The 27,793-nt window shown below is 35.2% G+C and overlaps 2 protein-coding genes across 3 annotated transcripts in view; both read left to right on the top strand.

Moving 5' to 3' along the window:
* LOC113391671 (nitrilase and fragile histidine triad fusion protein NitFhit) overlaps nucleotides 1-27,793 on the top strand; it is a 188,871-nt gene that overhangs the window by 64,706 nt on the left and 96,372 nt on the right. The gene's annotated exons all lie outside the window — the stretch shown is intronic.
* On the top strand, nucleotides 448-27,793 carry LOC113391663 (uncharacterized). Of its 2 annotated transcripts, none has more exons than XM_026627700.2 (14): nucleotides 448-772; nucleotides 5,709-6,378; nucleotides 7,354-8,403; nucleotides 18,183-18,282; nucleotides 18,716-18,874; nucleotides 21,642-21,772; nucleotides 22,507-22,604; nucleotides 23,796-23,948; nucleotides 24,295-24,388; nucleotides 25,094-25,182; nucleotides 25,777-25,913; nucleotides 26,316-26,394; nucleotides 27,048-27,141; nucleotides 27,489-27,793. In XM_026627700.2, the coding sequence occupies exons 2-13, from the start codon at nucleotides 5,773-5,775 to the stop codon at nucleotides 27,124-27,126; spliced, it is 2,775 nt and encodes a 924-aa protein (XP_026483485.1). In that variant the 5' UTR covers nucleotides 448-772; nucleotides 5,709-5,772; the 3' UTR covers nucleotides 27,127-27,141; nucleotides 27,489-27,793. The 2 variants fall into 2 exon arrangements, with proteins under 2 accessions (XP_026483485.1, XP_026483486.1); XM_026627701.2 differs by lacking the exon at nucleotides 448-772 and adding an exon at nucleotides 803-991.

Below are 27,793 nucleotides of genomic sequence, written 5' to 3'. Positions count from 1 at the left end.
AAATTTCGTCAAATTCGAATCTATGGTTTGGCAGTGACCAAAACAAAAGCAATCTACAGACATAGTTAATTTTGCATTCATAGTATTAATTTATTAAAACACAAAAATAAAGTACCTACGTTTAATTCTAATAAGATTTAAATAAATATTTCTATACTCATATCATAACGAAAATGAGTGCTCCCGGTGCCATCTGTTGACAAGTAGGAAAATTACTTGGACACAAATATATTTGGATCTTACTACACCGTTTCAATTATTTAACTCGTTCAAACTATTTTGGTTGTAACTTTATATGCTTTGATTTTGGTGATTAATTACTATAATTTTTAAAACATGTATTAATTACACAGCTGACCGATGACTCATTCATTACGTCATATGTAAACTGACAATATGTAGGGAGGGGGTAAAAAAATATTGTTGATGGCAACACTTTGTGCTAAAGTCTTCAACTGTCACCAACTATACTATAAACTTTATTGTAACGCAAGAAGGATTACAATCCTTGAAGAATTCGTGACGGAAGTAGTATAAAAATAGGATTGCCTACAATTTGAGTGACGTCACACGATGGAGACTTCTAAAATTACATGAGAGCTGATGAAAAATATTTTTTCACTTTTACGCTCCATTTTTCAACTATATAACAAACGTATGTAACTGGGACAGTTTGCGACGCGAGTGTCTTAATGTCGAAATATTTTTAAGTCGATGCAGTGAGGTGATATTAAAAGTTGTTGCTTTGGTTACGAGAATCTCATATTATTTCGTGAGTATCCAGTATATTATTCGTCGCTAATGCAGTTACTGTTTATTGATTCGTTTTACGTCGCAACACGTGATGTTTATGAGAAAAAATAATAATTAGAGTGTATCTGATCGAATTGGAGCGAGCCGTGTGTCATGCAAAATCTTATTTGGAGTCGCTAAAAATATAACAAGGAATGTATTTTCGGTGTGTTTGGTGAATTCGCGAACGGGAGCTCTGGTGAGTGGCGTGAAAGTGAAAAAGGCTTTTTTTGTCCGTGATTATACAGTTAGACCCTCGTGGCCTTGAAATTTGGAGGTGTCCGATTACAGCTAACGTTGCGCGAATGTTTTATAGTAAACTAAACTACGCACAATACCGTTGGCTTGGGATTTAATTTTATACGAAACGAATACAAAAGGCCCGGATCAATGACAGACACGCGACCTTGACACACAACCGATTATCGCCATAGTAAACATTACTCTATTCCTTACATTCCCAAAATTTGATTTTTTTTTTATTTTATATGTAATCATTTAAACAAGGTATAAATTAAAAAAAAAAAAAAAAACGAGTTCCCAGCTCCATACTGCCAAAACAATGTTGCAGTTGGTGACTGTAATCAACAAAAATGTTAGAAAGAGGTCGAATTTGTAATATGCGTGAAAGAGATAGAACTACTAAAAATTGCTCACATATGGCTGTTTAACTCTTTGTTGTATCAATTACACCAATTATAGACAATTTAAAATTACCTAAATTGTTTGAATATGATTAATAACAACAGCATATATTGTACTGTATTACAAAATATATATATTTTATTTGTAATTGTTATGATTCATACTTACAAAACACTAGTAGCCTTACACTAAATTTATTCTGTAAAATGATATTTTGTATTAAAGCTTAATAATTATTTTGACCCCTTAAAAGTATTTACAAGGTTTTTTTTATGTTTAACAAGCAGTACTTATATTCTTTGCTCTGTCGAAACTCTAAAATATCCTTTCCTACAGTATTGCTCCAGATATCAATTTAGTTGTTGTAGACATTGTTTATGGACGTCTTTTTAATGCACAAAAGTAACCAATTGAATTTATGTCATACATACAATAACAAAAGAATAAATAATCAATTATTAAAACCTTAAAACATAACAGTTAACAGAACTACACTACAATATAAAATAAAGAAAAAAAATGCTTAATTTTTAATCTGTATCAAAAAAATGTTATGCTTATTGTTTAACTGTTGTGTCGGCTCATGGGGGTGACAGTGAGGTACAAAAAATAGCAAAGAATATTTGTATGGAAACTACCACCATCTAACATACAAGTTTCAGTTTATATGTATTATCTATGTGTCGGATATTACGACAAGAACATCTTCTTAACAATTATGCTGTTTGAAATAGAACAATCGACATCTAAAATGATAAAAATTCCGAGTCGAAGAATATAAAGTAAATGAAATTATAATTATTACAAATGAAGTTTCACAAGTCATGTTAAGAGTTTAAATTTATAGGGGATGAAACTGCGAAGTGCATATACAGCAATATTATATGCTAAAACTCTCTGAAACTGGCTGCATCTGCTTGTGTATTAGTTTTAGGTTTTTTAGGCATGGGTTTGATAGTTAAATTGAAATTTAATAATGTCTAATGTCGTTGAACTTCGCCTCATTGGTGTACTAGCTAGTTATAAGAGATCTGATCATGGAATATTAAGTTCGTATCCAGAGTTAGGTCATTTCATAAGTTACTGGGCATATCTCTTGATCAGACAGTAAGTTATTCAATGTTCATAAGTCTGAATAATTCTTCAAATATCAAATAGCTTTGTTTTGGGTCTTACCTCCTGATAAAGATTGATTGAGATATCACAGCAGTGTTTGTGTACTCTTGTGCAATATAGATTACACAAAATTATTGAGATTAGTCAATGTAGATTAGTAATTTATGCGGAAGGACATTATACATGACTGAATATTTTCTAAACATGTCTTAACATATTCAATTTCTGCATGAGGTTAAAATAACCGCTTGCAGCAGACAGAGTTTTCCGATACAAAATTTGTATGAAATAATCTGTGATTTCTTTCAATTAATATTAATTTGCTAATGCCACTGAACAACCTTGTTTTTAATGTTGTTAACATCTATATTATATAACATTAAGCAGGGGTAATAAAAAAAAAAAAACATTTTTTTTTACAATATTGTAATGTTTAAATCTCTGAGAACAATTTTTGTAAAAGTTTTAGCTGACATTGGTTTTAAATAATGTAATAAAGAAATTTATTATAATTTAAACCAAAATAAAAATATCTACCGCGTCAATATAATAATTTCGAAGTTATTTATATTGTTCAAATTGTTGTAAATTTAATTATTATCATAACAAAATCCTAAGGGTGTGTATCTTGTTATATATAATGTTATACGAATGTTAAATAATATAATAACTCGATTTTTTTCAAATAGAACTTTGCTGATTGTCGTTTGTATACAAAAATTAACACTCGATCGTGAAAAGTTCGTCTCAAAATTCAATTAAGCTTGAAACCTCTACCGTTCAATCATAACATTGGTGAAATAAGCTTTAAAAACGTGGAAAAAAAAATTGAGTATGATCAAAATCGGGACAAAATAGTATCAGTGTGATGGCATAACCGCCAAATCTTCCATCAAAAGTGAAGTTTTTTGCCCAGCAGTGGAACATTTACGGGTTATTAATCTACTTGTATTATTATTAGCTATGTAAATCTTAGCCTACATCAATTAAATACTATACATAGACCTGATGTGTCATTTTACGATCCTGTGCTACCCGGAGCTCAATGGATGACAATATTCTTATTTTTCCTGTGACTACTTTGGTACAGCCTACGCTTTTGCTATTTCGTGATGAGTTTTCCTATGTCTGACCTTCGACATTAATTTTGTGCTTTTAAGTCGACAATTAAAATGAGAAAAACTTGTGTATGTCACGGCTTTCTTTTGTATTTCTCAACAAAAGACAGATTATATTAAACAGTCATAATTACGCGGGAAAAATACAAGAGAAATGACGTAGCTCGGACCCCGGAGACGTTATAAAATAGGACATGTCCCACGACGTGCAATAGCGTAATAATACGGTAAACACTTTATTAAACCATGAAATAAATACTCAGAATATATTTTTATTTCGAAACGGTTGCAGTTTGTTTTCCAATGCACGTTTGCACAGCCATTTCATTTCCACAGTTTATTAAATTTTCATTGGTAAATAAAATATTTAAAAAAAAAATCGAGTCGCATTTTTTTTTAAATATTAGTAGATATTATATTATTAAATTAAAAATCTTTGTCTCCAAACTATTCGATGATAAAAAATATTAAAAAAAGTATATTACTACTTAAATAAAACAAATGTAAATATTAATATTTAACAATTCATTTCATAATACAGTAGAACAAAGTATTATTAATTTGTCTACAACGATTAATATAATATATTTAAAAATTGTATTTTATATACAAATAGATATCATCCGCGTTCGCTCGGCGTAAATTTAATGAAATTCAAATTTTACGAATATTTTTAATTACTCGTATGTTTTATTCCACATAATCTATTTCGTGATTATGTAACAAACTTTACATTTATTAACTTTACTTATATATAATAAGTAAGTTTATTAAAATTTACACCTTCGTCATGTGATGATGACATAAGGTTATTTGTACACATTAAATTTAGTGTTGCCATTTTTTATTCAATAGAATAATTTATTAATATAAATTGTAGAATATAATTGCTGTTATTAATTATGTTTGTATTGTATAGTTTTTAGACGATTTTTCTTTATTTTAAACCGGTAGCAGTTTTAGTTGTGACAAAAATGAAAAATAAATGTCCTTGCAACTATCCGGTTGGCAGATCGAAGTGCCACATACTAGATCCAATTTAATCTATCGAAAGATCTCATACACAAAAATTTCATCAAAATCGGTCCGCTGTAATAAATATTAAACCTTCTTACATCGCCAGTGCGCCACTAACTTTAGAACTAAGATTATGTCCCTTATGCCTATAGATACACTAGGCATAATAATAATAAGTTTTACAGTAAAATTTCTGGTGAGTCAGTTGTACCTACCCAGGAGGGCTTGCACGAAGCCCTACCACCAAGCTCTACCGCTAAGCTGTAGCTTCTAAATAAGCCCGTTGACGAATGATACAGAAACTCCCGAGTCGCTAATGAAATTCAGCCTCGTAGTAAATTGAAATGAAATTAACACACAAATGTCTAGGTTTAATCTGACATTTAGTGTTGTCATTTTTTATTCAATAGTATGAATAACTTATTAAAATTAATATAAATTGTAGAATATAATTGCTGTTATGTTAAATTATGTTTGTATTGTATAGTTTTTAGACGATTTTTCTTTATTTTAAACCGGTAACAGCTTTAGTTGTGACAAAAATGAAAAATAAATGTCCTTGCAACTATCCGGTTGGCAGATCGAAGTGCCACATACTAGATCCAATTTAATCTATCGAGAGATCTCATACACAAAAATTTCATCAAAATCGGTCCGCAGTAATAAATATTAAACCTTCTTACATCGCCAGTGCGCCACTAACTTTAGAACTAAGATTATGTCCCTTATGCCTATAGATACACTAGGTCACTCACCCTTCAAATCAGGGCATAATAATAATAAGTTTTACAGTAAAATTTCTGGTGAGTCAGTTGTACCTATCCAGGAGGGCTTGCACGAAGCCCTACCACCAAACTCTACCGCTAAGCTATAGCTTCTAAATAAGCCCGTTGACGAATGATACAGAAACTCCCGAGTCGCTAATGAAATTCAGCCTTGTAGTAAATTGAAATGACATTAACACACAAATGTCTAGGTTTAATCTGACATTTAATATAATTAATGTTTATTTTGTTAAAGGTAATAATAAAAATGCAAAGAAGGCGCCCGGCCAGACTGAAGTCGAACTAAGATAATCAGAACAATGCCTGTAGTTTCACCATCGAGATACACACCCACCTCCTCCACCCTGACTGGCTCGTACCGCTCGACCTTGACGTCATCATCGAGCATAGATAAGCCCTACTACAGAAGCAGTAGCGGGACATACGTCACGTCAACATTAAGAAGCAGTTATGGCGACAGAACAACAGAATACAGGTCGCGGTTCAGCGACGTTGATGGGAAGAGAGAAAGAAAGACGTCACTCGTAGAATATTCTCGAAGCTCTAGAGCACCGAGTGTCACGGACTCGGATAGTGGCATCTCGAGCCGTTACAGGTCGGAACGAAGCGAGTCCAGGTCGAGAGATGTCTCGACAACGAGGAGCGAAAGCTCTAGAACATCAGATCTTAATCGTGGCAAGCGGAATATCATCAGTACGGCCGCGTTGGCTATGTCAACTGCGGAATTGTACAATAAATACTCGCCAGCGAACTACGTGCCCTTAACTCAGAGAATACAACAACAAAGTCAAAACAACTACGGAGAAATCTCAAGATCTAAGTCTATATCGAATGATATCGGCAGACCACCGGCGTCGGATTGCAGATCAAGGAAGCCCAGGAACTCGGCGGCGACTATATCCGAGGTAATTCTGCCTTTTATTTGAATTGTATTAGTAACGCCATCTCTCGGTGAAATGATAAAGTTCGAATTTGAAATATGATTATCGTAACCGTTTTCCAAGATGGCGTTGCTATTCCATTTTTAAATTTACAAAAACATATCAATATTGGCTTGTTTATCTATGGGATGATTTTATGAATATATTTCGATATTATAGCCCAAGGATTTTTAGATTAATGTAACTTGTTGTTGGTAAATAATTTTATTTAGTGGTGTTGAAATAACTGATTAGCAGCTAAGAAGTATATCTATGAAATAAATGGTTAGTATTCTCGTTTTCTTTGAATGTTCGAATGTATTTATAACTGATTTCCATTTCTTATATATTACGGACATAATGATCCATTGTTTCAACTTGACTACATATATATATATTTATATACAAGGCTTTGTTACCATATATTATACGCCCGATGACATACCCAGTCTATTAACTATATTCCTTGGAACTGTCCCGAATATTAAAATTTCCAAAATTAATGTACATAGAAAAAAACAATCCCGCAGGTGAACAACGCCGTGTGCGCGTGTGTTGTGTGTTCATGTTCTTAACCATCGCACTAAACGAGTCATCTGAAACAGCTTCAAATAGAATCACGCGCCGTCCGAGAGTCGTTATGTAGATTTCAAATTTAAATCGTAAAAAATCAAAAATTCAATCACTTTTCAAAAGTAAGTTCCAACTTTTCCAACAAATCATCAAGGTTAATCATTAAATCGCGAAGTTGATGCTCACTTTTAACAGTCTGATCTCACTTTAAAAGAAATCTTTAAAAGCAATAGCGCCTTTCGTCCGGCCCCTTTTAATAGCATCGTAGCAGCGATCCGAAAAGATCAAGGCATGTGCGGATTTGTTAGAACTAACACACAATCACATTGCGCTATACCCATGACTCTTTTTTCATTATCGCTAAGTAAAAATTTTGAACACAACCAGAAACCCGAAAGCAGAAGATATAAGGATAGCTCGCCAACAACTAGCTACAGCAAAAGGAACTCTATGAGTAATGGAATTAAGGATAGTAATGGTAATGAGGTGCCTACCGTATCAGAAATACGGAAAAGATTCGATCCAAAAATGACTGTTACAAAGTTGCCCGCGAACGATACAAGATATTCTTGCAAAACAATGGAGCATTATCTCAATCAGTTAAAGGAGTGCGAAAATGGATCGACGGGCTACACGAAAATTAATTCAAAAGATGATCAACCAGTGCCCGTTCATTTGCCATATGCTGAGAAGAATGGCGTTACCCACAGATGGGATGTAGGTTCTCCCAAATCTAGGTCTAGTTCTAATTCAGATCTGACTCTTAGTAAGACTATATCCGAACCAGTTTCCTTAGCTAAGCCTTCGGTAGATAAGAGTAATAACATGACAACGTCGCTAACATCAAAATTAACAGCTAACATCAAGAGTCAGCTGGATCCAAATAATCCAATTGGAAAGATTCTAGAAAAGTCGACGGTCATCCAAGTTGAAAACGGCGATCTAGATCTTGCTGAACGTAGAAAGATAAGTAAAAGTCCAGAGGTTAAACTAAAAGATATTAAAAGTGATATAGAAAAGCAAACGAAAACACCTAAACATACTACAAATTTCGCGTCATATATTCAGATATCACAACCAGTAGCTTCCGGTGCGACGCCTAAAAAGCATGTTGATCAGATAAACGACGATAGTTTGAAAAGTAAAGATAGTAAAAAATCGATTAAATATATCGATTCAGAAGAAGAACGCTCTATCATTGATAATGACATCGAATCTCCGAGTGGAACTGGTTTCGAGAATAAGACATTCGAACACGAGAACTATCTCAAGAAAAGAACGGAAAAGAGTGAAACGGATGATAAAGATGATGGTATCAAATCCATGGAGACCAGCACCGAAAGTACAATCAGCGAGTCCACGGAAGATTCTAGTCCAGAAACTCCGTCTTCCAGGAGAAAGATCCTGGATATTAAGGATTACGACTTCATAAAATCGGTGAGTGATCATCTGTTTATATTCATTTATATAATAGAGGCACAGAATTTAAAATTAAATTAAAAACCGACATCGGAAACCGTATTGGCAACAATATATTACGTCTCAAATTAACGCGTGTTAATTTGAGAACATGTAGGATTTACCGTAGCTAAAGTTTAGTTGATTTGGATGTATTCATACTCTCCTTCAAGAAATGTATCATTATATTGTAAAATAGGTATGGATTGCCAAATGGGCCACGTAATGGTAAGGGGCCACAGCCCATAGCCATTGGCGATGTAAGAAATATTAACGTTGCACCTTATCGCCAATGTACCGCCAACCTTGGGACCAAAGACGTATTATGGCCGTTGTGCAACTGTCTAAGTAACTATTCGAATCGGAACTCAACAATTACTAAATATTGCTGCTTGCGGGTAGAATACATAATACTTTACCGTCAAGTGATTGACACACGTCCATCAATTAGTGCGGACTAAGCGTGGTGGAATACATTTCAAATGTTCTTCTCATAAGGAGATTATGCTTTAACCCAGTAATTACATACATACAGATATTGGATTACAATAATTTTAAATTCGACGACCTCCGTGTTTGAGCAGTGTGTACACCGGTTTTCATGGGTACGCCACTCCGAGGTCTCGGGCCGAGTCGATGTAGAAAAGGTTCATAGTTTTCTATGTTGTCTCGGGTCTGGGTGTTTGTGGTACCGTCGTTACTGCTGCTTTCCATAACACAAGTGCTTTAGCTACTTACATTGGGATCAGAGTAATGTATGTGATGTTGTCCAATATTTATTTATTTATAATTTTAAATGTCTATACATGGTACAAACCTATTCATGAATATGTCTACGATTGCCAACGATTTGGTAAGGAAAGACTGATCCATCTTACAATGCCAATGTATCTCACCTATTTTTAAATTAATTAGCTTTAAGTTCTTGCTGCTTGCATAAGGTATTTTGGGTAGGTGTCCACTCAACATTTATTCTACCGCGAAACAGTAAAACTTAGTATTGTTGTGTTCCTGTTTGAAGGTAATGACAGATATAAAGGACAAAATATTCTTATTCCCTAGATTGGTGGTTACTATTTCTTAGATCGCCAAGATCTATAGGTGTTGGTACCACTTACCATTAGCCCATTTGCCAGTGCACCTATCTATGATAAAAAAGTAAAAAAAACTACGGAAATGTTCTGATAAATCGGTAAAATCGTTAAGTTACAGGAATTTTACGAAATTTCAAAATGGCGGCAATGATTTGACGTATACAGATTCGTGCTAGTTTTATGCACTTTTTATAATATTATCTAAATGTTCGATAGATATTTCTTATAGTTATGAAAAGGGCACAGATAATTAAAGATAATAAAATAAAACTTTAAAAGAAACAAGAGTTCGTTGGCATTTACAATGAGGTCGGGTATGTCTTAGTGTGTGTGAGTCATCCGCATACATTTGGAAGTGTGTTGAACAAAATTTTTGTCTGTCATCTCGACATGTTCTTGTAATATGTACATTTAATTTTAATGTAATTAAATAAATAGTCATTTACATTCGGAAAAGGAGCTTAACGTCATTTTTATCTCCATATAATTTATTTCTTTAGTATCTGTTGGGATTCTTGCCGGTTATTCTTCCTTCTGAACCGGTACTACCTTTAGGTTCTATTATTTTAAAGTGATAATACTGGGTGCTTGTCAGAGCCTACTCGAATAAAAAATATTTTTACTAGAATCTTACGCCTTTGTTTTGTATAAGCGCGTATCATTGTCAGAAAAAATAAACTTTAGACATAGCAGGAATTTCCAAACCATCAAACATAATTGTTAATTTAAATTAATATCACTCGAGTTTCATTAAAACGTTGAATACAATGAAATACATGGGGGGTAAATATCTGATTAAAATATACTTAGATATGCATATTAGTGCTTTATCTGCAAATTTTAATCTAGACATGCTAGCACAGTAATTAGACTTTATTACTTAACTTAATATTATATCAATTAATTACATAACCTCAAAAATATAACCGTAAGTGACTCAAGACATTTTAAATAAAGACACCATCTTCATGAATGCTTGTACAATAACATTTTTATCAGCAAAAAGAAATGCGAGTCGCCCCACTCAGACGAACGGCGTCCTCCTTGAATAGATTCCAAATCTATTAATAAATTGCGCTAAATGTAATGTCTAGAAATAAATATACGCGGGAAATGTCGATGAGCCACGCTTTTCGCGCCACGTGGGAAAATTTGACGTTCCGCCATATTGTTTAAGTGACAGTGACAGTTTTTTTTTTCTAATGACAGTGTTAGTGACACAGGTATATCGTAGAATGTCATAAAATTCATAAACAGCCTTATTTTTTTACTATTTACAATATCTGTACGAAAAAAAATATATGCTTGCGACGTTCAGGAGGAACGCTCAATTAATCTGAAGTATTGAAATCACACATATAACCAGATTCAGTGTTAAATTTTAATTATAATAAATTTAGAATTACATCATATTTGACACTAAATTATGACGCGTGTCACTTAGCCAATTAAAAGTGCACAAGCTACTGTCTCTGTCAATGATTCTGCACGAGAGAATAACACTAAAGCTAATTATATCAACAAAAGTGATATAGAACACCATGGCTTTCATTATCATCCTAAGACAGACTATATATAGCCGACATTGCCAAAAAACTAGGAAATGTCAATCTTAAGGCTAGTGGACAATCTTAACCGATGGTTCCGGTTTCAACACGGCTGACACTAACACAGTTTTTAAGTACTTCAATAAATTCCAAAACTTATGGGAGCAGACCTTTGACAAACAATCGTTTTATACTCTGTTAAATTACTATTTTTAATGCGTAGACGAATTCATGACGAATTAACCAAAAATATAAAATAAAATGTACTTAGTTTTGCCACTTTTAAAAATCCAAGGCAAAATTCAAAATTGAAAATTCCATATTCATCATTAGCATTACCACAAACGCCTTAACCGAATGTACAGAAGCTAAAAAAAAAGTTACACCGTCTTAAATATTCCCGCCAATTATCATCGACACATCACTGGCCGCCAACGTCACGATACTTTAAAAAATATATGTCACAAGTCTACAGGTCTGCCAAAATTTTTTCGATGACATTTAAACTATTTCTTTGAACGCCGTTTTTTTTTATAAAAGTTTTACTAAAGTGCGCCTACCGTGAAACAAAAGGAAGCTCGTCGCGTTACAATTGGAAATTTATTTTTAATCTGTGCTGATAAGTGTTTCTTTTTTTTTTTAAATTATACTGTTTAAGGTACTATGGTTTTAATGTTTACGTTTTAGTGCAGATTCTTTTGAGATAATTAGAGCGAGTTGCGTTCTAACCGATTTTAAAATTAGAATAGTTCTCTGTTCCCATGAATGCTTATACGTGTGCGGTTTCTTTATAAATATATTTACTCATGGCAGGTTTTGACAAAAAAGCTATTTATAGTTTTAATATACCGAATTTAACATCTTCCTAAAGTTTGAGAACATCTCCATTGACACTGGAATTATGAGAAGTCTAAACTCCTTAAACCGTAAAGACGCTTGCAACCATTGAATATAAAATTTCTCTTGTGTCTGTAATTATATTGATAAACGTCTCCTATGGAAATATAACGTATTCCTGTTTGGTGGTACAGTTTTCAAAAGTCTGAGAGCGTTGTTGTTAGAGATAGAAATACATTTCGAAAGAGCAAAACAATTTATCCAATAGCGAACGTTTTAATAGAGCGTAATTTAATGAGGATCCTTTTTGGTTCTCCATTTAAAATAATAACATTTTCGGAGCCGAAAGTCGAGTTATGTATAATAGCTAGTTTTATAACTGATAAAAAATAAGATCTTAAAATAAAATTCATGATAACATTATCTAAAACGTTGATATGATAAGACGAGTGTTTAATTTGACCTTTAAAATTACGAAATCTGATAGTTTTAAACATTTTATGGAATCAAATCTAGAAATATCCTTCATTCGTGTAGGCTCTTGAAATTTATGCTGTCGTTACGTTTATAATTATTATAAAAACGTACGTTTGCAAATTTCTTGCCTTTTGATAGTTAGTAATTGCATATCAATGGTGATAGATTACCATCAGACCGTTTGAAAAATTTGAAAAGTCATTTTTTGATGCTAAGCACACTAAAGACATCTCATCTTTAAGTCCATTATTGCCCCAATTTAATTTTCATTCTTTAATATTAAGAAATATTATTTATGTTATTGTATCTGTGTTATAATTATAATATTATTTTAAGTAGCAATGTCAAATAATTAATTTTAAATAACTAAAATTGATAAAATATTCCCTTTTTTTCTCGCTGGAAAAACGCATGACGCGTTCCCCCCACATGAAGTCGGGCGGTATGTGGGGATCGCCGGTGCCCAGAACGTCTGGAGCGCCCTAGTACACCAGAATACCCACCAAATAACCAGCTGTACCCTCTCCGTCTTTTCGGCGGGCGCCACAGGATCGCTTACGCATGCTACCGTGACGCCCTTATAAAATATGCCCTAAACGATCTAGAGATAGGTCACATCAATATTCAAACTTTTTAGCATAAAGATAGACTAAGTCTAGGATTCAGTACTGAGCTCAAAACGCTAATCACGAACAAATTATACTAATATGCTATACTTGCAAGTAACGCGCAAGTTTTTGTTTCAATGTCGAGCATTTTATTAGACGTAAATTGTAATTTGAAGATCCCCATATCCTGTTAAAGAACTGACTTTAACTATTGACCTTCGAGGAGAAGTCTACCGGCTATCACTCTCAGCGACGCTGAAAAGGCCAGTAGATCCAACTGCAAGTACACAATCAGACCAAAAACGATGAATACCAGAAATTAAATTAAGTTACTGTAAAGCAAAGTTGAGCCAAGATGGCCCAGTGGTTAGAACGCGTGCATCTTAACCGATGATTTCGGGTTCAAACCCAGGCAGGCACCACTGAATTTACATGTGCTTAATTTGTTTATAATTCATCTCGTGCTCGGCGGTGAAGGAAAACATCGTGAGGAAACCTGCATGTGTCTAATTTCAACGAAATTCTGCCACATGTGTATTCCACCAAACCGCATTGGAGCAGCGTGGTGGAATATGCTCCATACCTTCTCCTCAACGGGAGAGGAGGCCTTAGCCCAGCAGTGGGAAATTTACAGGCTGATTATATATTATGTATGTTTAAAGCAAAGTTCCAATTAATCAAAGGTTTTGCGAAATGTCCCTAAAGATACCAGTGTTGTATTTTGTCTCGTCGATACTGAGCTCACTACTTTCACTAGACAACATGAAATTTAAATTGTCATTTTTCGTTTGGGTGTGTCTCAATTAGTCTTAGATGCGAACTTTAATCTTAAACGTGTTGATGACTTGGTAACATTTAAGATGCCCAAACAGATTGACAGTGATTAGAAGGCTTCAGCGCTGTTGCGAACGGATATACGATCAAGTTATCGTTTAAGAAACTTGGAGACCAGATAGTTTAGCGGATGATATGACACGATACGGCGATCTTTAGATTGCGAGCTTAAATATGGCCTATCAGCAACTCATCGTTTACTAATTCATAAAAGCAAAGACAAATAAACAACTCCAATCGTGAAATAGTTGGTCGAAATTCTTGAATATAATCTATGGTTTACATTATGGGTTTAGAGTTAAATGGCATTCGAATGTCGAATAAGTTGTGATTGGAACTTTGGATGAAAAATTAAAATGGATATATCAAGTCAAGAAAATTTGTGTATTATGAATAATTGAAGGTGTTTGGTATATTTTAACGGGATGAAAGGTAACCCATGAGCTGTTCCAGACTATGAGCTATCTCAATGCCGAAATTCATTCAACAGACATCCATCCATCCAAACTTTCGCGTTCATAATGTTATATAGTAAAATTATTTCGGTAAAAGGATTCGCGGTCGAATCTACACGTAGAGGCTTTCTTTAAAAATGAGAATACTTGCGAAATGTAGATTCGAATGTACCTATATTTTGATTTTAAAATATGTTCATGATAAATTAAGTATTTCAAAGAATTGGTAAAGAATCAAAAATAAACCATATTGTGAAAATAATCAATAATATAAAAGCATTACTTCAGCTGGATAATGTGCCGTAACATAGTATCTTTACGAAGATATATTACGTAAAGGAATCCTTACAGATCGAGCGTCGTAACTGTGGCATTAGTGATAGATAACAATATTAAACACGTATAATAATATTATATAATAACATCGCGGTAGGCCTTTGTCCGTCTGGGTACCGTCAAACAGCAATAGTGTTATTGTGTTCTGGGTTGAAGGCTGAGTGAGCCAGTTACTACAGGCACAAGGGACATCCAAGGTTGATGGCGAGGTAAAGGATGGTTAAAAATTTAACGCTTATGTTTTATTGGGGGGGGGGGGGGTGTAGTTGTCACTTTTTTATCAGGGGGCCCATTTACCAATATCCCTACATAATATAAATAAAAAAAAATACGTCATAATTCTCACTGGAAAAAAATTTATAGCAATCGAGATAAATGCTTATATCATCTTAAAGATTACGTATAGATTTGATTGTGAAATTTGGCATCGTTATTTGCCAAGCACCATCTCCCGGCGCCTGCTCAGTTCACGCCCAGCCCTCGTAATGGCAGCTCAGTGACGTCACGAGGTATTCGCGCGAAATGCACTTTCCCGCGGGAATCACCTGATTCGGCGATCATTCTAACTTTTCCCGCGCTTTTTTTAAATGTCAACTTACGTAATTAGCTTCTTTTCGTGTCACGATTGTGGGTATTTTAATGCGTCGCGATTGTTGTGGTTCGTAAATTGAACTGTGGACTTGAAATTTGTTGTCTATCGAAAGTGACCTTGAATGGTTATTAGCTAGTCATGTGCCAATGAATATTGAGAGTGGACTCTTAACTTAGATGAAATAAGGTTCAATTCCGAATGATGATAATAAATGTCAATGAATCTGACAGAGACAGTGATAACATTGTGAAAATCCATAGGAAAAATGTGAAAATGTCATAATAATTTAGTCATAGTAAAATTATTGTTTAATTATCGTTTAGAAATAAATACAGATTATTAATCCAAGTTAGTTGTTGACATCTATACAGGTGTGTGTATAAAAGTCCATATATTGTACAAATAAAATTATTCCCATAACCGTAACAGTTAAAAGTATCGAAAAACAATATAGAATTTCGACTAATTTAATAGTGTAATTAATAACGGATATGAAATTTGAACAAATAAAATAAAAACTTAAAAGAGAAGTGAGTGCATGAAATAAATTAGTGTTTGATAACAAACTTTCTAGAAACAATTCGTCTTTGAAGACACAAAGTGCAAAGACTTAAAGTGAACTTAAAAACTTAAAGAAAAAATACGGGGAATTTACCGTGATTTGAAAAAAAAAACCAATTCAAATTAGGACCCTGTGTGTTGGTGATTTAAGTGCGATAGTCGTATGCTCTGGTATTTGGAGCTGGTTATCCTGGCATGTGTGACGACCGGTGTGCTGTCGGCGCTGCGCAATGAGGTGTGGTTGCCGGCGCTGCTTCGAGCCGCGGCCGCGGACGGTGGCACGCGCAAAGTTACCAACTTATGGGGTTCATTATCAGGTTCAACTATGTATTACGTACTGTAGGGATCTCTTCTCTCTTTCTAATATTCGATTTATGACAAAGACCATTATATCTGTATTTCTCCATTTGATTCATAAAAGCACTAAATGTATATTAGATTGTTTATTTTAAATTAAAATATTAAACTATTTAATTTTGACTTAGATATTAGTGTTGTAGTTTCATTTAGAATTTTTAATGTTGGACTGAGTTATATTATAATAATGGTTCTAAAACACGTCTGTCAGAGGGCGCGGTTGGCGCGCGACTGCCCGCTAGAAGACCCGTGGAACTTTCTGCGGTGACGTTTACACGAATGGTAACAAGCGCCCAATAGACCTTATTGCGTGTTATGTGAATACATTTTCCTGTGCTTGCTTGGTGACGGCGTTTATGACGTTATTCGAAGTCGATAGTTTTATTGTTGAGCGTGTTTTTCGGTTATGGAACTCATTTTTCATTTCATTCCCAAAAATACATTGTAAATATATTTCATTGAAATTATGCGAATACAAAAAAAAAAACCTAAAGAGACAAATAACATTGATATGTCAATTAAAAAAAAGAAACACTTGGTGGTAGGACTTTGTGCATGCCCATCTGGGTAGGTACCACCCACTCAGATATTCTACCGTTAAACAGCAGTATTCAGTATTGCTGTGTACCGATTTGAAAGGTGAGTGAGCCATTGCCACTACAGGCACATGGGACATAACATGGCGGTGTAAGTAATGTCTATGGGCGTTGGTATACCATCATATGGCCCATTTCCTCATCCGCCTACCTATATAATAATAAAAAAAAAAACGCCATTTAATATTCTATCTATTGAAGTTTTAATGTGACTCGACTCATAATCTGAAAAGGTTGTCCTGTTTTGACGAAATGTGTTTAAATATGTTTGTTGCCAATACAGTTTCTATGAGGAATTGAAGTGCCTTAATCCGTATTAATTCTGCCGTTTCATACGTATTGCTGTAAATTCATGTTTGTGCCGTTTGCATGTTTAGTATTAGTACTGATTTTATAATAGTTTTTGCTTTATTAAGTACCAAATATATTAACTCCAAATAATGTTATTTTGACATATTTTTATGTTTAATTATATCTAAATTTTGATATTGAAGATTATAATAAATAAACGCACCTAGAATGGTACCCTGTTGACTCCACTCATATTAAAATTTAGACACACTATAGATACATAAAAATCTGCAATTATACTTACATAGGTGATGGATCTTTTAATCCTCACTACAAAAATACTATTTCTAAAATATTTCAATTTTCTTCAATAATTAAAGTATCTTCATAATGGTTGATGTTATCGATAGCCTTAGAAAAGTCAACAACAATTTTCATTTCAGTTATTGATGTTAACTTCATTGTTAAATAAAAGTTTAGTAGAATTTCATTTATAAATAGAAAATTTGTTTTAGTTTTTTGTCACCAGTTTAGTTTAAACGGCTTTATTGCATAAGAACCATATAAAATTCATGTCCGTATAGTTCCCTTAGTTAGTGTTCATATTTATTTCATTCACAATACACTTGATATTCCATAAAGATACTTAGATAAATCATTAATTTTAAACTGTCAAGAGTCTTGTTATATTGGTCGAGTAACAAATGGTAGTTTTCTAACGTAACAAGAATACGAAAATGACGCATGTCACGTCAATAGTATAAATTTAAACCGGATGAAAATCCGAAGCGCATATTCTTACAATATACATATACAAAAACCTCCGATACGCGCAACATCTTCTGCTATAAATTTTGTGTGTATCTCTTCTGTTAGTATATATTTGACATGTTCGGAATAATTTTTCATAAAAATTTAACGGAGCACAGAAAGTACAGATTAGTAGAAAATACTAAGAATTTTAAATATTTATGTAATAGGTAGTCTTCGGTCTGAATTCTGTTTGTTTCTCTACCAATGTAATTAGAGAAATCACAAATCAAATCACTTGTGTCCTGTCAAGAATTCTCACGGTTGAGAGTCTTGTGAGTTATTGTGCCCCATGTTTATCAGCGTTTAAAGATAGTTCGTTTGGTTGTAATACATAAAATGTCATGAATGCTGGATGTGTAGGAGTTGGCTGGTGGCAAGAGCGGTCCCAGCGGCTTCCGCCGCAGCAGCGAGAGGACAGACATCAGTGAGCGTAGCGAGAAACAATCCAGCCATAGTAGCGGTAAGTGTTCTAATTTAAAATTGTCACCACCAAAAGTTATCACCACCATTCAGATAAACCACTTTAAAAATAAACCATCATACCTAAAATCTTCAATTTCCAACCGTTTCTGGAGCTACATAGACTGTCTCACCTTTCAAACTGATACAACAAAATTAAGTATTTCTCTTTGGTAAATTGTGTTGATCATCAAGTGGGGGGGGTGGGGGGCGTTTGATGTATATTATATGCATCAAATGTAAGCTTAAATTGTCTTACATACTGATATGATGATAGCATATGAAAGTCCTATAACAATCTCATGTCTTTTATCTAAAGGTTACCCGAGCGAAGCCGGGACGAGTGTCTTGTTGTGTAAAAAACGTAATTCCACACGTCCAATTACCGAGTGATTGATATCAATCTACAGTATTTTTTCTCAACCCATTTTCAGGTCTTAACGGTCTGCGTAACATCGGGAACACGTGTTTTATGAACAGCGTTCTGCAGTGCCTTTCGAATACGAGACCATTACTGGAATACCTCACCGAGGAGAAGTATTCGTCCGATATCAACACGACGCTGTCTTGTATGAAGGGCGCTCTCATTAAAGGTAAGTTACCTTTGATATGTCTTGATAGACTGTCAAAGCTGAGAACGTGTCGAAAAAGTAGTCGCCAACAGTTGGCCTAAGTTCACGCACACTAGTAAAGAAGTATGACGTATGGCAAGTGTCAAGCGTAGCTGTCAAGCACACCAAGATAATAAAGTGGACCCGTTTGATTTAGTTCTTCTGTAGTGTGACTCTATAGGGATATATAGAGCTTGAAATATAAGAAATACAAACGAATACGAACGAATAGGTAGATATTTTCATAAGAATAATTTATTTTATCTAACTCTCAAATAGATTTCAAATTTGGCTGTTCCAACAGCATCAGGAAAATTGTCTCACATGTAAGAATGTTAAATATTCTACCGTTGGATTAACTAGTGTCACGCCTTGTGTTAGGGAGGGGGGAGGGGGTGCTACATATCCATTTTCACATTTTCAATTTCCAATTTGAAGAACTTGCATATATACACTTCAAATCCAACTTTATTTCTATCAGAAAATTCAGAAAAAAGCAAACTTTTGGGAAGTGAGTGCCCTTGACAACTTGTATTTAAAATATCATTTATTAAAATAAACTGTTATAATATACACATAACTGAATAAATATATACATAAATTAATTTTCGCTTTGTATTGTTAAGGATAATACAATTGTTAAGAATTCCTTTTGGTCTAGACGTTGGGCAACTATCGAGGTTCAAAACCAGGGTTCATTGTTTCGTTTCTCCGTCGAATTTGGACGTATGTATAGTGAAGCCGTTGGTTTGTCTGAACTCTTTCCGGTCGATTGGCTGACATTGAATTCTAAGAGCTAGAATGCACCAATGTTTGTGCAAATATTTGTGCACTATAATATATCTGCGTAGTTGGCTAGCGTCCTTGGAACTGTCAGCCGTGGCCAAAATTGGTCAAAAGATCGCCATAAATTTTAAATGATTGAACTTGCGAACTTCAAATTTCAAAAATTCTGTATAATATACGCTTTTAAGGCTATTGTTGGATTTTCTGGTAGACTATAAATACACCTTCAAGTTGATAATACCATTCGTATAATTGAATCACCGGTCACACGCCTACGGCCCTCCGACTTAAGTAGATTTCTTTTTGCGTCGCGGATTCCATTAGGTGTTTCAAAGTTATTACATACTTATATTCATTTTATTATTTTACAATGTATGTTCGTCGAGATAAAAAAAGGCTTTTGTTGAAATTTCGACGGACATACTATTGATACTAGCAACAAGGATTAGCTTGTCACGAATGTTACTGAATGCATGAGGTTAATAACTATTTTGTTTGGCAATGTATACGCAACAATTTTGTGTTAACAACGCACCGTTTTCAAACTGTTGTAACACGAGAGTTTTTGCGGAATACCCAGAAAATCCGGAAAACATTATTTTCGAAAACGTAATTTTTCAATTGCAAAATTCAATAAATCGTTTAGGAACGTTAGCTGTAATTCTTAGATGATGTCGTATACATTGTAAATACATATGTTACAAAAAAGAAAACTCCCGCTGAGTTGCTTTTGCCGATTCTTCTCATATCTACAGCCTATTCCAATGGAAGTAGGAAAAATGATAAACAAACCTTAGATTTACGTATTTCATGCGATTTGCTAATAGCTCAGCTATATTGCGCACTACTAAGAGTTTGTTATTAATATATATTTATTTATAATATAACACTATTGCACTTAATCACTTATTTTCACTTTAATTTTACTTCCAAAATACCGATAGCAGTGTCGTCGACGTTCAAAACGCCATTGTTTTGCAGATTCATAGTGAAAATCATAGATTAATCAAGCTGATCAATGATATCAGTGATATAAATGCTTTAGCTATTTACACTGGGATCAGAGTAATGTATGTGACGTTGTCCAATATTTATTCATTTATTATTTATTTAATGATATCGCGTCATTTCTCTGTCAAATGTTGTTTGTTTAGCTTTTTTTTCCTTTTATGGTCGGAATAGAAGTATATGTTCCTCTCGAAGTTTTTCTCCAGCGACCACAGTAAGAATTATTAATACAATTAAGCACATGTAAATTCAGTGATGCTGACCCATCAGTGTAATATGTGGGGTTCTTCGGCAGCCAGGACGTCTAGTGCGCCGAAATCATCATCCTTCTTCCCTTAACCCAGTTTTATTTGGGGTCGGCGCAGCATGTGTTCTTCCATACTTCTTGGTCTGACGTCATCTCACAAGTAACATTCTTTCCAGTCATCGTCTTTCACGCAGTCCATCCATCGTTTCTTTGGTCGTCCCCTACCTCTATATCCATCCACATCCATTCATAAAACCTTTCTCACAACATGGTCCTCATTCCTCCGCATAACATGCCCATACCATGACAGCCGGTTTCCCCATAGCTTCTCGGTTACCACTTCCACTTTCAAACTTCCTTTTATGTACTTAGTGCACCGGATTGGCCCTAAAAACCAGTGGTACCCTCTTGGTCTCTTCGGGGGGCGGCACGGGATTGCTCGCGAATTCTACCGTTGTTCGGTCCGTCTATGCGGTCCATAATGTGGTCCGGTCTTTAATTCCCAGGGTGGGTTCCCGGGGTACTGAAAACCTCCTAGTACAGACGACGCCTATTGAAGCGGGGGGACATGATGAAGGAGGACGTCTTCTCCCCGATTTAACCACTTCATCTACTCTTCGCTATACCAATAATTTATATATTTTTATTATTGTGATCACTAATTTTATATTTGATTTTGAATTAATTGTATTGTTGTTTCGGTTGCAGCGTTCGCGAGCGTCATCAAGGAACTTTGGCGCAGCGGTGAGCGAGACTCGGTGGTTAATACGACCAGCCTCAAATCACAGGTGCAGAGGTTTGCGCCACGGTTCATGGGATACAGTCAGCAGGACGCGCAGGTATACATAGACACATAAACAAACATACCATAGGTATCAAATCTAGCCGCTCACTATGGTAGAAGACAACCTTCCCCTTTAAGCAGTGTCGGATTAATCACGTAGCATGAGAAGCAATTTTTACACAACCACGCGCGGGGCTTCGCGAATTTAAATGTTTTTTTTTAAAGAACCCGTAGCAGAATAAGCCCTCTTTGAAAGAATTTGCTACGGGCCCTGCGCTTGCTTAATCTGACACTGCCTTTAGGATTTAATGTGAAGGAACCTGATGGTTAAGGGTCATCGTACCCACGGTTAACAAAACAATCTATACTTATTTCAAGTGGAACGTTTGATTATGTGAATTGTTGTATTATAAATATAAAAATATATCAAACATGAACTGTTTGTTTACACAATATAGCAGAACTATTAGCAAATCGAATAAAATAAAATAAAATAAAAATGTCATGGATGAATAATTTTTTTTTTTTTTTGTTTATTTAAAAAGTTATTAAAATCCTGTTTTCTGTTTAAATGTAAAATGTCACCGGCGGCTTCGTTCGCGTTTTAGTGGTTGGTCGTCGGTTAGGTATAAAAAAGTTTAGCTTGCTTCATAGCAAATTTCATCAAGTTCGGTTCGGTGAAAAAGTAACAGACAGACAGACATATATAATATAAGTTATATTAGTTAAATTGTTACGAACGTAAGTCCTCTCCGATATGATGTTAATTGTTATTTGGTTTTATTTCAGGAGTTTCTCCGATACCTACTGGAGGGCTTGCACGAGGACGTGAACAGGGTGACGGTGAAACCCAAGCCGATACTCACAGAAATCGATGACAATCTCAGGTGATATAGCAGTAACAACTTTTAAATATCCCACCGCTGGGCTGAATCCTCCTCTTTCTTGGAGTTAATCCCACCAAGCTTCTATGCGGGTTTTGTAAACATATTTGATAGAATTACATTGAAATTGCCCACATGCAGGTTTCCTCACGATGTTTTCCTTCACCGAGTACGAGAGGATGAAGCACATGAAAATTTAGTGTTGCTCGTGCTTGCTTGGTGATATATAATTTAGGGGATCTTTCGAATAATATACGTTAATTCCACGCGTTTTTAATACGTTTTTCTTAGCTCAGTATGACCTTGAACTGTAAGTAAAGGAATCTTACAACGTGATCTCCGCCATCTTCAAGACGTTCATTAGATATTCTACCGCCAAACAGCAATATTTAGTATCGTTGTGTTCCGGTTTGAAGGGAGAGCCAGTATAACAGGCATAAGGGACATAACGTCTTAGCTCACACAATTATTACAATAGGCTATTTGACAATGCGAAAATTAAAGTGTCAATTATTGTAATCAGTATAAATTATGAGTTTAAAAATGGTTATTTATCAACGAAAGTTGAAAATAATAATAATTAATTTATTCAAAAATCCATAAATAAAAATGCATTTTTTTAAACGTTTGTCACGTGACACAAAACGCTCCCGATTGGTCGGGCTTATTATGACGTCACTTGCTTATTAACCTCGTTTGCCTACTGTATGTGGATTATATGTGCCACCGATTACAATACAGGCAAGTGACGCCATTGCAGCGCCATATTGTCAAAGTAGCGTTTTCGCGGGCTATTTAAATATGGAATTTTCATTTTGATATTTTTCAGCAAATTCTAGAATTAAAAAAGACAACTTTTACTGGGTTCCTTAACCTTTACTAGATAATATAAAATACATTTTAAAAACCAGTCAAATAGCCTATTAGGTGATATCAATTTCTCGTCCGCCTCTACCTTTATGATAAAGTAAGTTTGATGAACTTCAAAGTTGGTACACGTACTAATGACCGATCACAATACCCAACTTTTGACTTAGTGTACTGACAGGGATCGTCAGGATAACAGAATAAAAATAAAAAAGCAAATATTAAGTATTCATATAAATGATTGTATAAGAAAAGTGATTTCGACCCTTATCAGTAGTTGGTCCTTCGCCCCCTGATCTCTAATCGTCACGGCGTGTGTATGTCCAGTGACTCCGCCAAGGCGCTGGAGGCGTGGAGTCGCTACCTGCGCATGGAGGACAGTCGCGTGGGCGACATCTTCGTGGGTCAGCTGAAGTCCACCCTGCGCTGCACGCACTGCCATCACGACAGCGTCACCTTCGACCCCTTCTGGGATCTCAGGTACGGACATTTTACAGTAGCCACTCGAAATAATTTTTTTAAACATAAGCGCTTACACTTTTGAATCGCCAGAATTATAGACCGACTCGGATAATCGATAACGTTGTGGTTAGTTGCGGCGCAGTTACGATGGAAGATGTGGCATATGAGCTTTAGTGATCACTTACCAGTATAGACGCTCATTCGTTCGTCTGTCTTCGAAATATATATATATATATATATATTTTTTTTTTTTAAAGAATACTAGTAATGCCCCTTTACATCGCTAGGCGGCCCGTAAACCATTGCGCTGTTGACGCTTTATTTATATATACGGAATTTAAAAAAAATATGATATTAATTACAGCTTACCGATTCCGTCCCGAACCGGTAATTTGAAGCTTCAACAATGTCTCCAACACTTTGTGAGGGAAGAGGAACTCGATGGCGACGAGAAACCGGTGAGTGACCAGTTGAACAGCCTGTATAGTGTGTACTCTAATAGCCGGCCCTCTGGAGAATGCACTCCTGGAGTATATAGTATTCTTATGTTCTATATGTATATGCAACCAACTACTCTAAATAGCCTTTCAGTTAATAGCCTAGCCATTTCATTCTACCAGTCTGAATTACATCAGCCAAGCGATCTTCTGTTTGTAAAATAGAGAAATTTACTTTGATGTCACTACCCGGATTTTATTAAATCAAATAAAAATAAACTTTATTCAAGTATGTTAGGTGGTTATTTTGCATGATTAAACAAATTTAAAGCTCCAACCGGTTCGGAATGTAGATTCCACCGAGAAGAACCGGCAAGAAATTCAGTAGTTACTCTTTTCCACCATTTTAATTACATATTATGTCAGTAAAGTACGATTGAATTTTTACATATCCCGCTTAGAAATCAATAAATACTGAGTCCACGGTTTTTCTCTTTAATATAATCTTGTATTGAGTAATATGCCTTAGCTCTCAATGTTCTATGAACATGATCCATACTTGTTTTAATAGGCCAAGTTAAAAAGAACTGTTGCATCTTAGTATAAATGTAGGTTTGTATGTTTGGACGTTTGTTCAGTCAAACGCGCAAAAACGCAAATAATTTCGCGTCCTGCATCTGCAGGTTTAAGCTAGCCACTAGACTGACCAGTCATTTCTGTTTACAGACGTGTTCGAAGTGCGGAGTTCGACGCAAGTGCCTCAAATGGTTCACCGTGCAGAAGTTCCCCCAAGTTCTCGTGCTGCATCTGAAACGGTGAGAACTTTGAACACATATTGGTTTGGAAAGGTTATGTGATCACTTCACCACTTCACATCACCTATCAGATATTATACCAACAAACAGCAATGGTTAGTCCATTGTGTTCCAGCTTGAAAGGTGAGTGAGTCAGTAACTACAGCGACAGGGGTCTCAACATCTTAGTTCTCAGAGTTGGTAAAGATTAAAATTTCTTACATAACCAATGTTGGTGACCACTTACCGTCTGGTGTCCAGTCGCCAGTCCGCCTACCTATATGTAATAAGACATCATTAAAAACATCATATTTTTGTCTGTGAATAAATCTTCTACGCTTTACATAATTTTACTTATAGAATTCTTTAAGTACATAACATTGCTGTGTGGTTTTGAAGGATAAGTGAGCCAGTGTAATTATAGGGACGAGGGATGTAATATTTTGGTTAAGTTCTTGAGGGCGTATAGATGATGTCAGAAATATTATTTATGGTGTAATTGTCTGTGGGATGTGTGACTTACGGCCTACTGACCATGGTGTTGTTGCCAGTATGCTTTAGGAATGAAAACAAAAAAGATTTTAATTAAGTAGGCTAATAATGTACGTCTCGCAGGTTCTCCCCCACGGAGCGCTTCCGCGGCAAGCTGTCGGTGGTGGTGGAGTTCCCGCTGTCGGGGCTCGACATGTCGCCGTTCGCGGCGGCGCCCACGCACGCCACCTACAACCTGTACGCCGTCAGCAACCACTCGGGTACGTCTAGCGTCAATTTGATACCCGTAGGAATATCGACGGGTTTAATGTTGCACGATTTCCCAGAAAATAAGTTTTCATGTTACCATAACATAAATTGCCTAAACAGATTTGGATGTATAATTAGAATCTTTACATTATACAGAGTGATACTGTCTATAATTTAAAAAAAATAATAAAAACAATATGGCGTGACCGTTTCTTCGCTCCCTGTTAACGAATATCCTTTACAGTTTCTTGTAGCGTTAACATCAAACTACGACTTATCTTTAGTAAGAAATTCTTCAATTATGAAAATATAATAGTCTGAAAGAAAATCTACTATGAAAAAGGCTTACTTAAGTATATAAATATATCTATCTCTCTCTTTCCAAGTATATTAATCAATTTTTTAATACGCAGGTACGACGTACTCCGGTCACTACACGGCGTACTGCAAGCATCCTTATAACGGCGACTGGCACGAATACAACGACTCTAGGTAACTGTATTTCTAAATACATTAAAAAAAAAGCTCGCACTAGAATGCACACGTCTTTATTTGCAGTGCCATCTAGTGGCGAGATTTAAAAACCTTAATTAATAAAAAGACACTTCCAGTTGCGCTCACTCTGTGATGTTTGTTGTTCTGTTATGAATAACTTTTTAATTTTACCCTCTGTTTCTGTTAACGCTAGTCATGTAAACAAATTTTAATGTACCTTATTTTTCTCCTAAGTGAATTTTATTCTTGTGAGAAATATTAATAAAGATATCTCAAACCGTAAAAAATACGTACTGCACTTTATTCCAACCACCACAGGAGGAAAGTCGAATAAACAACATCTGACAAATTGACTCGATATCATTGGTCGAGAGCTTAATTGATCTATGATATTCACTGTGGTTTTGCGAAAATATGACGTTTTGAACGTCGGAAGAAACTGTTATCGGAATTTCGGAAGTGAAGTGGATACAAGTGGTTAAGTCCAATAGTATTGTATTATAAATAAAGATATATTAATCACAAACTCCAATAGTGCACAATATAGCTGAGTTATTTAACGTTTGTTTATCTTTATTCCTACTTCCAAATTGGAACGGGCTATATGTGTATAAGTATAGATTCATAAGTCCACGTGTCTGTCCCCGCAGAGTGTCGACGATATCGGCTCGCGACGTGGTGTCGGCGGAGGCCTACGTGCTGTTCTACGAGCTCGTCCCGCGCGCGTAGCGACCCCCCACATCTGTACGTTTTAAGTACTACTAATTGTAAATGCTTGTTTCGCTTTATATGAGATAAAAAATCTTTCGGTCACTCCATTCCTAATCGAGAATATCCAATGCAGGAGAGAGAGACAGATGTTCTGTATATTCCCTTGCTCTCTACTCTCTGATGAGAAAGCACTCGAGGTGTGTATTTAGGAACAGCGGCTTTACATTGGAACCGAGACACGTATTAATACTGTCAAATTCCAAGCTTTGCCAAGTGGTCAGCACCGTCCATAGACATTGGCCTTTGACCATTCCTTTCATGTCCTCATCCTTCGAACCGGAACGAGACAATATTAAGTTTAGCTGTTTTGAATTTTCTAGAAAAGGACGCGCTACAGCCGCGCCCGCTGAGCCAGTCGTCACCGGGAACGTGTATTATATCTGCCTATATTGAAACAAAAAGATTTATTGAATAACTAATATTATATTGATACATATTACTAACGGGATAGAGTTCAAATTCGTTTGTCGTTGATTTTATCGAAACTTATTGTTTGAAGAATTTTTGTGGAATACGGTTTAAATTTGCAAGTCCATTTTAAATATTGTATAAAGCTATGTATACACGAGAGGGATACCGGCTTTTAGTGTTGTCAACACGCTTTTAAAGTTTCTGTTATTAAGTT

This window comes from Vanessa tameamea, chromosome 30, assembly GCF_037043105.1.
Source record: "Vanessa tameamea isolate UH-Manoa-2023 chromosome 30, ilVanTame1 primary haplotype, whole genome shotgun sequence".
NCBI lineage: Eukaryota > Metazoa > Arthropoda > Insecta > Lepidoptera > Nymphalidae > Vanessa > Vanessa tameamea.
This window is presented reverse-complemented; position numbering and strand designations above follow the sequence as displayed.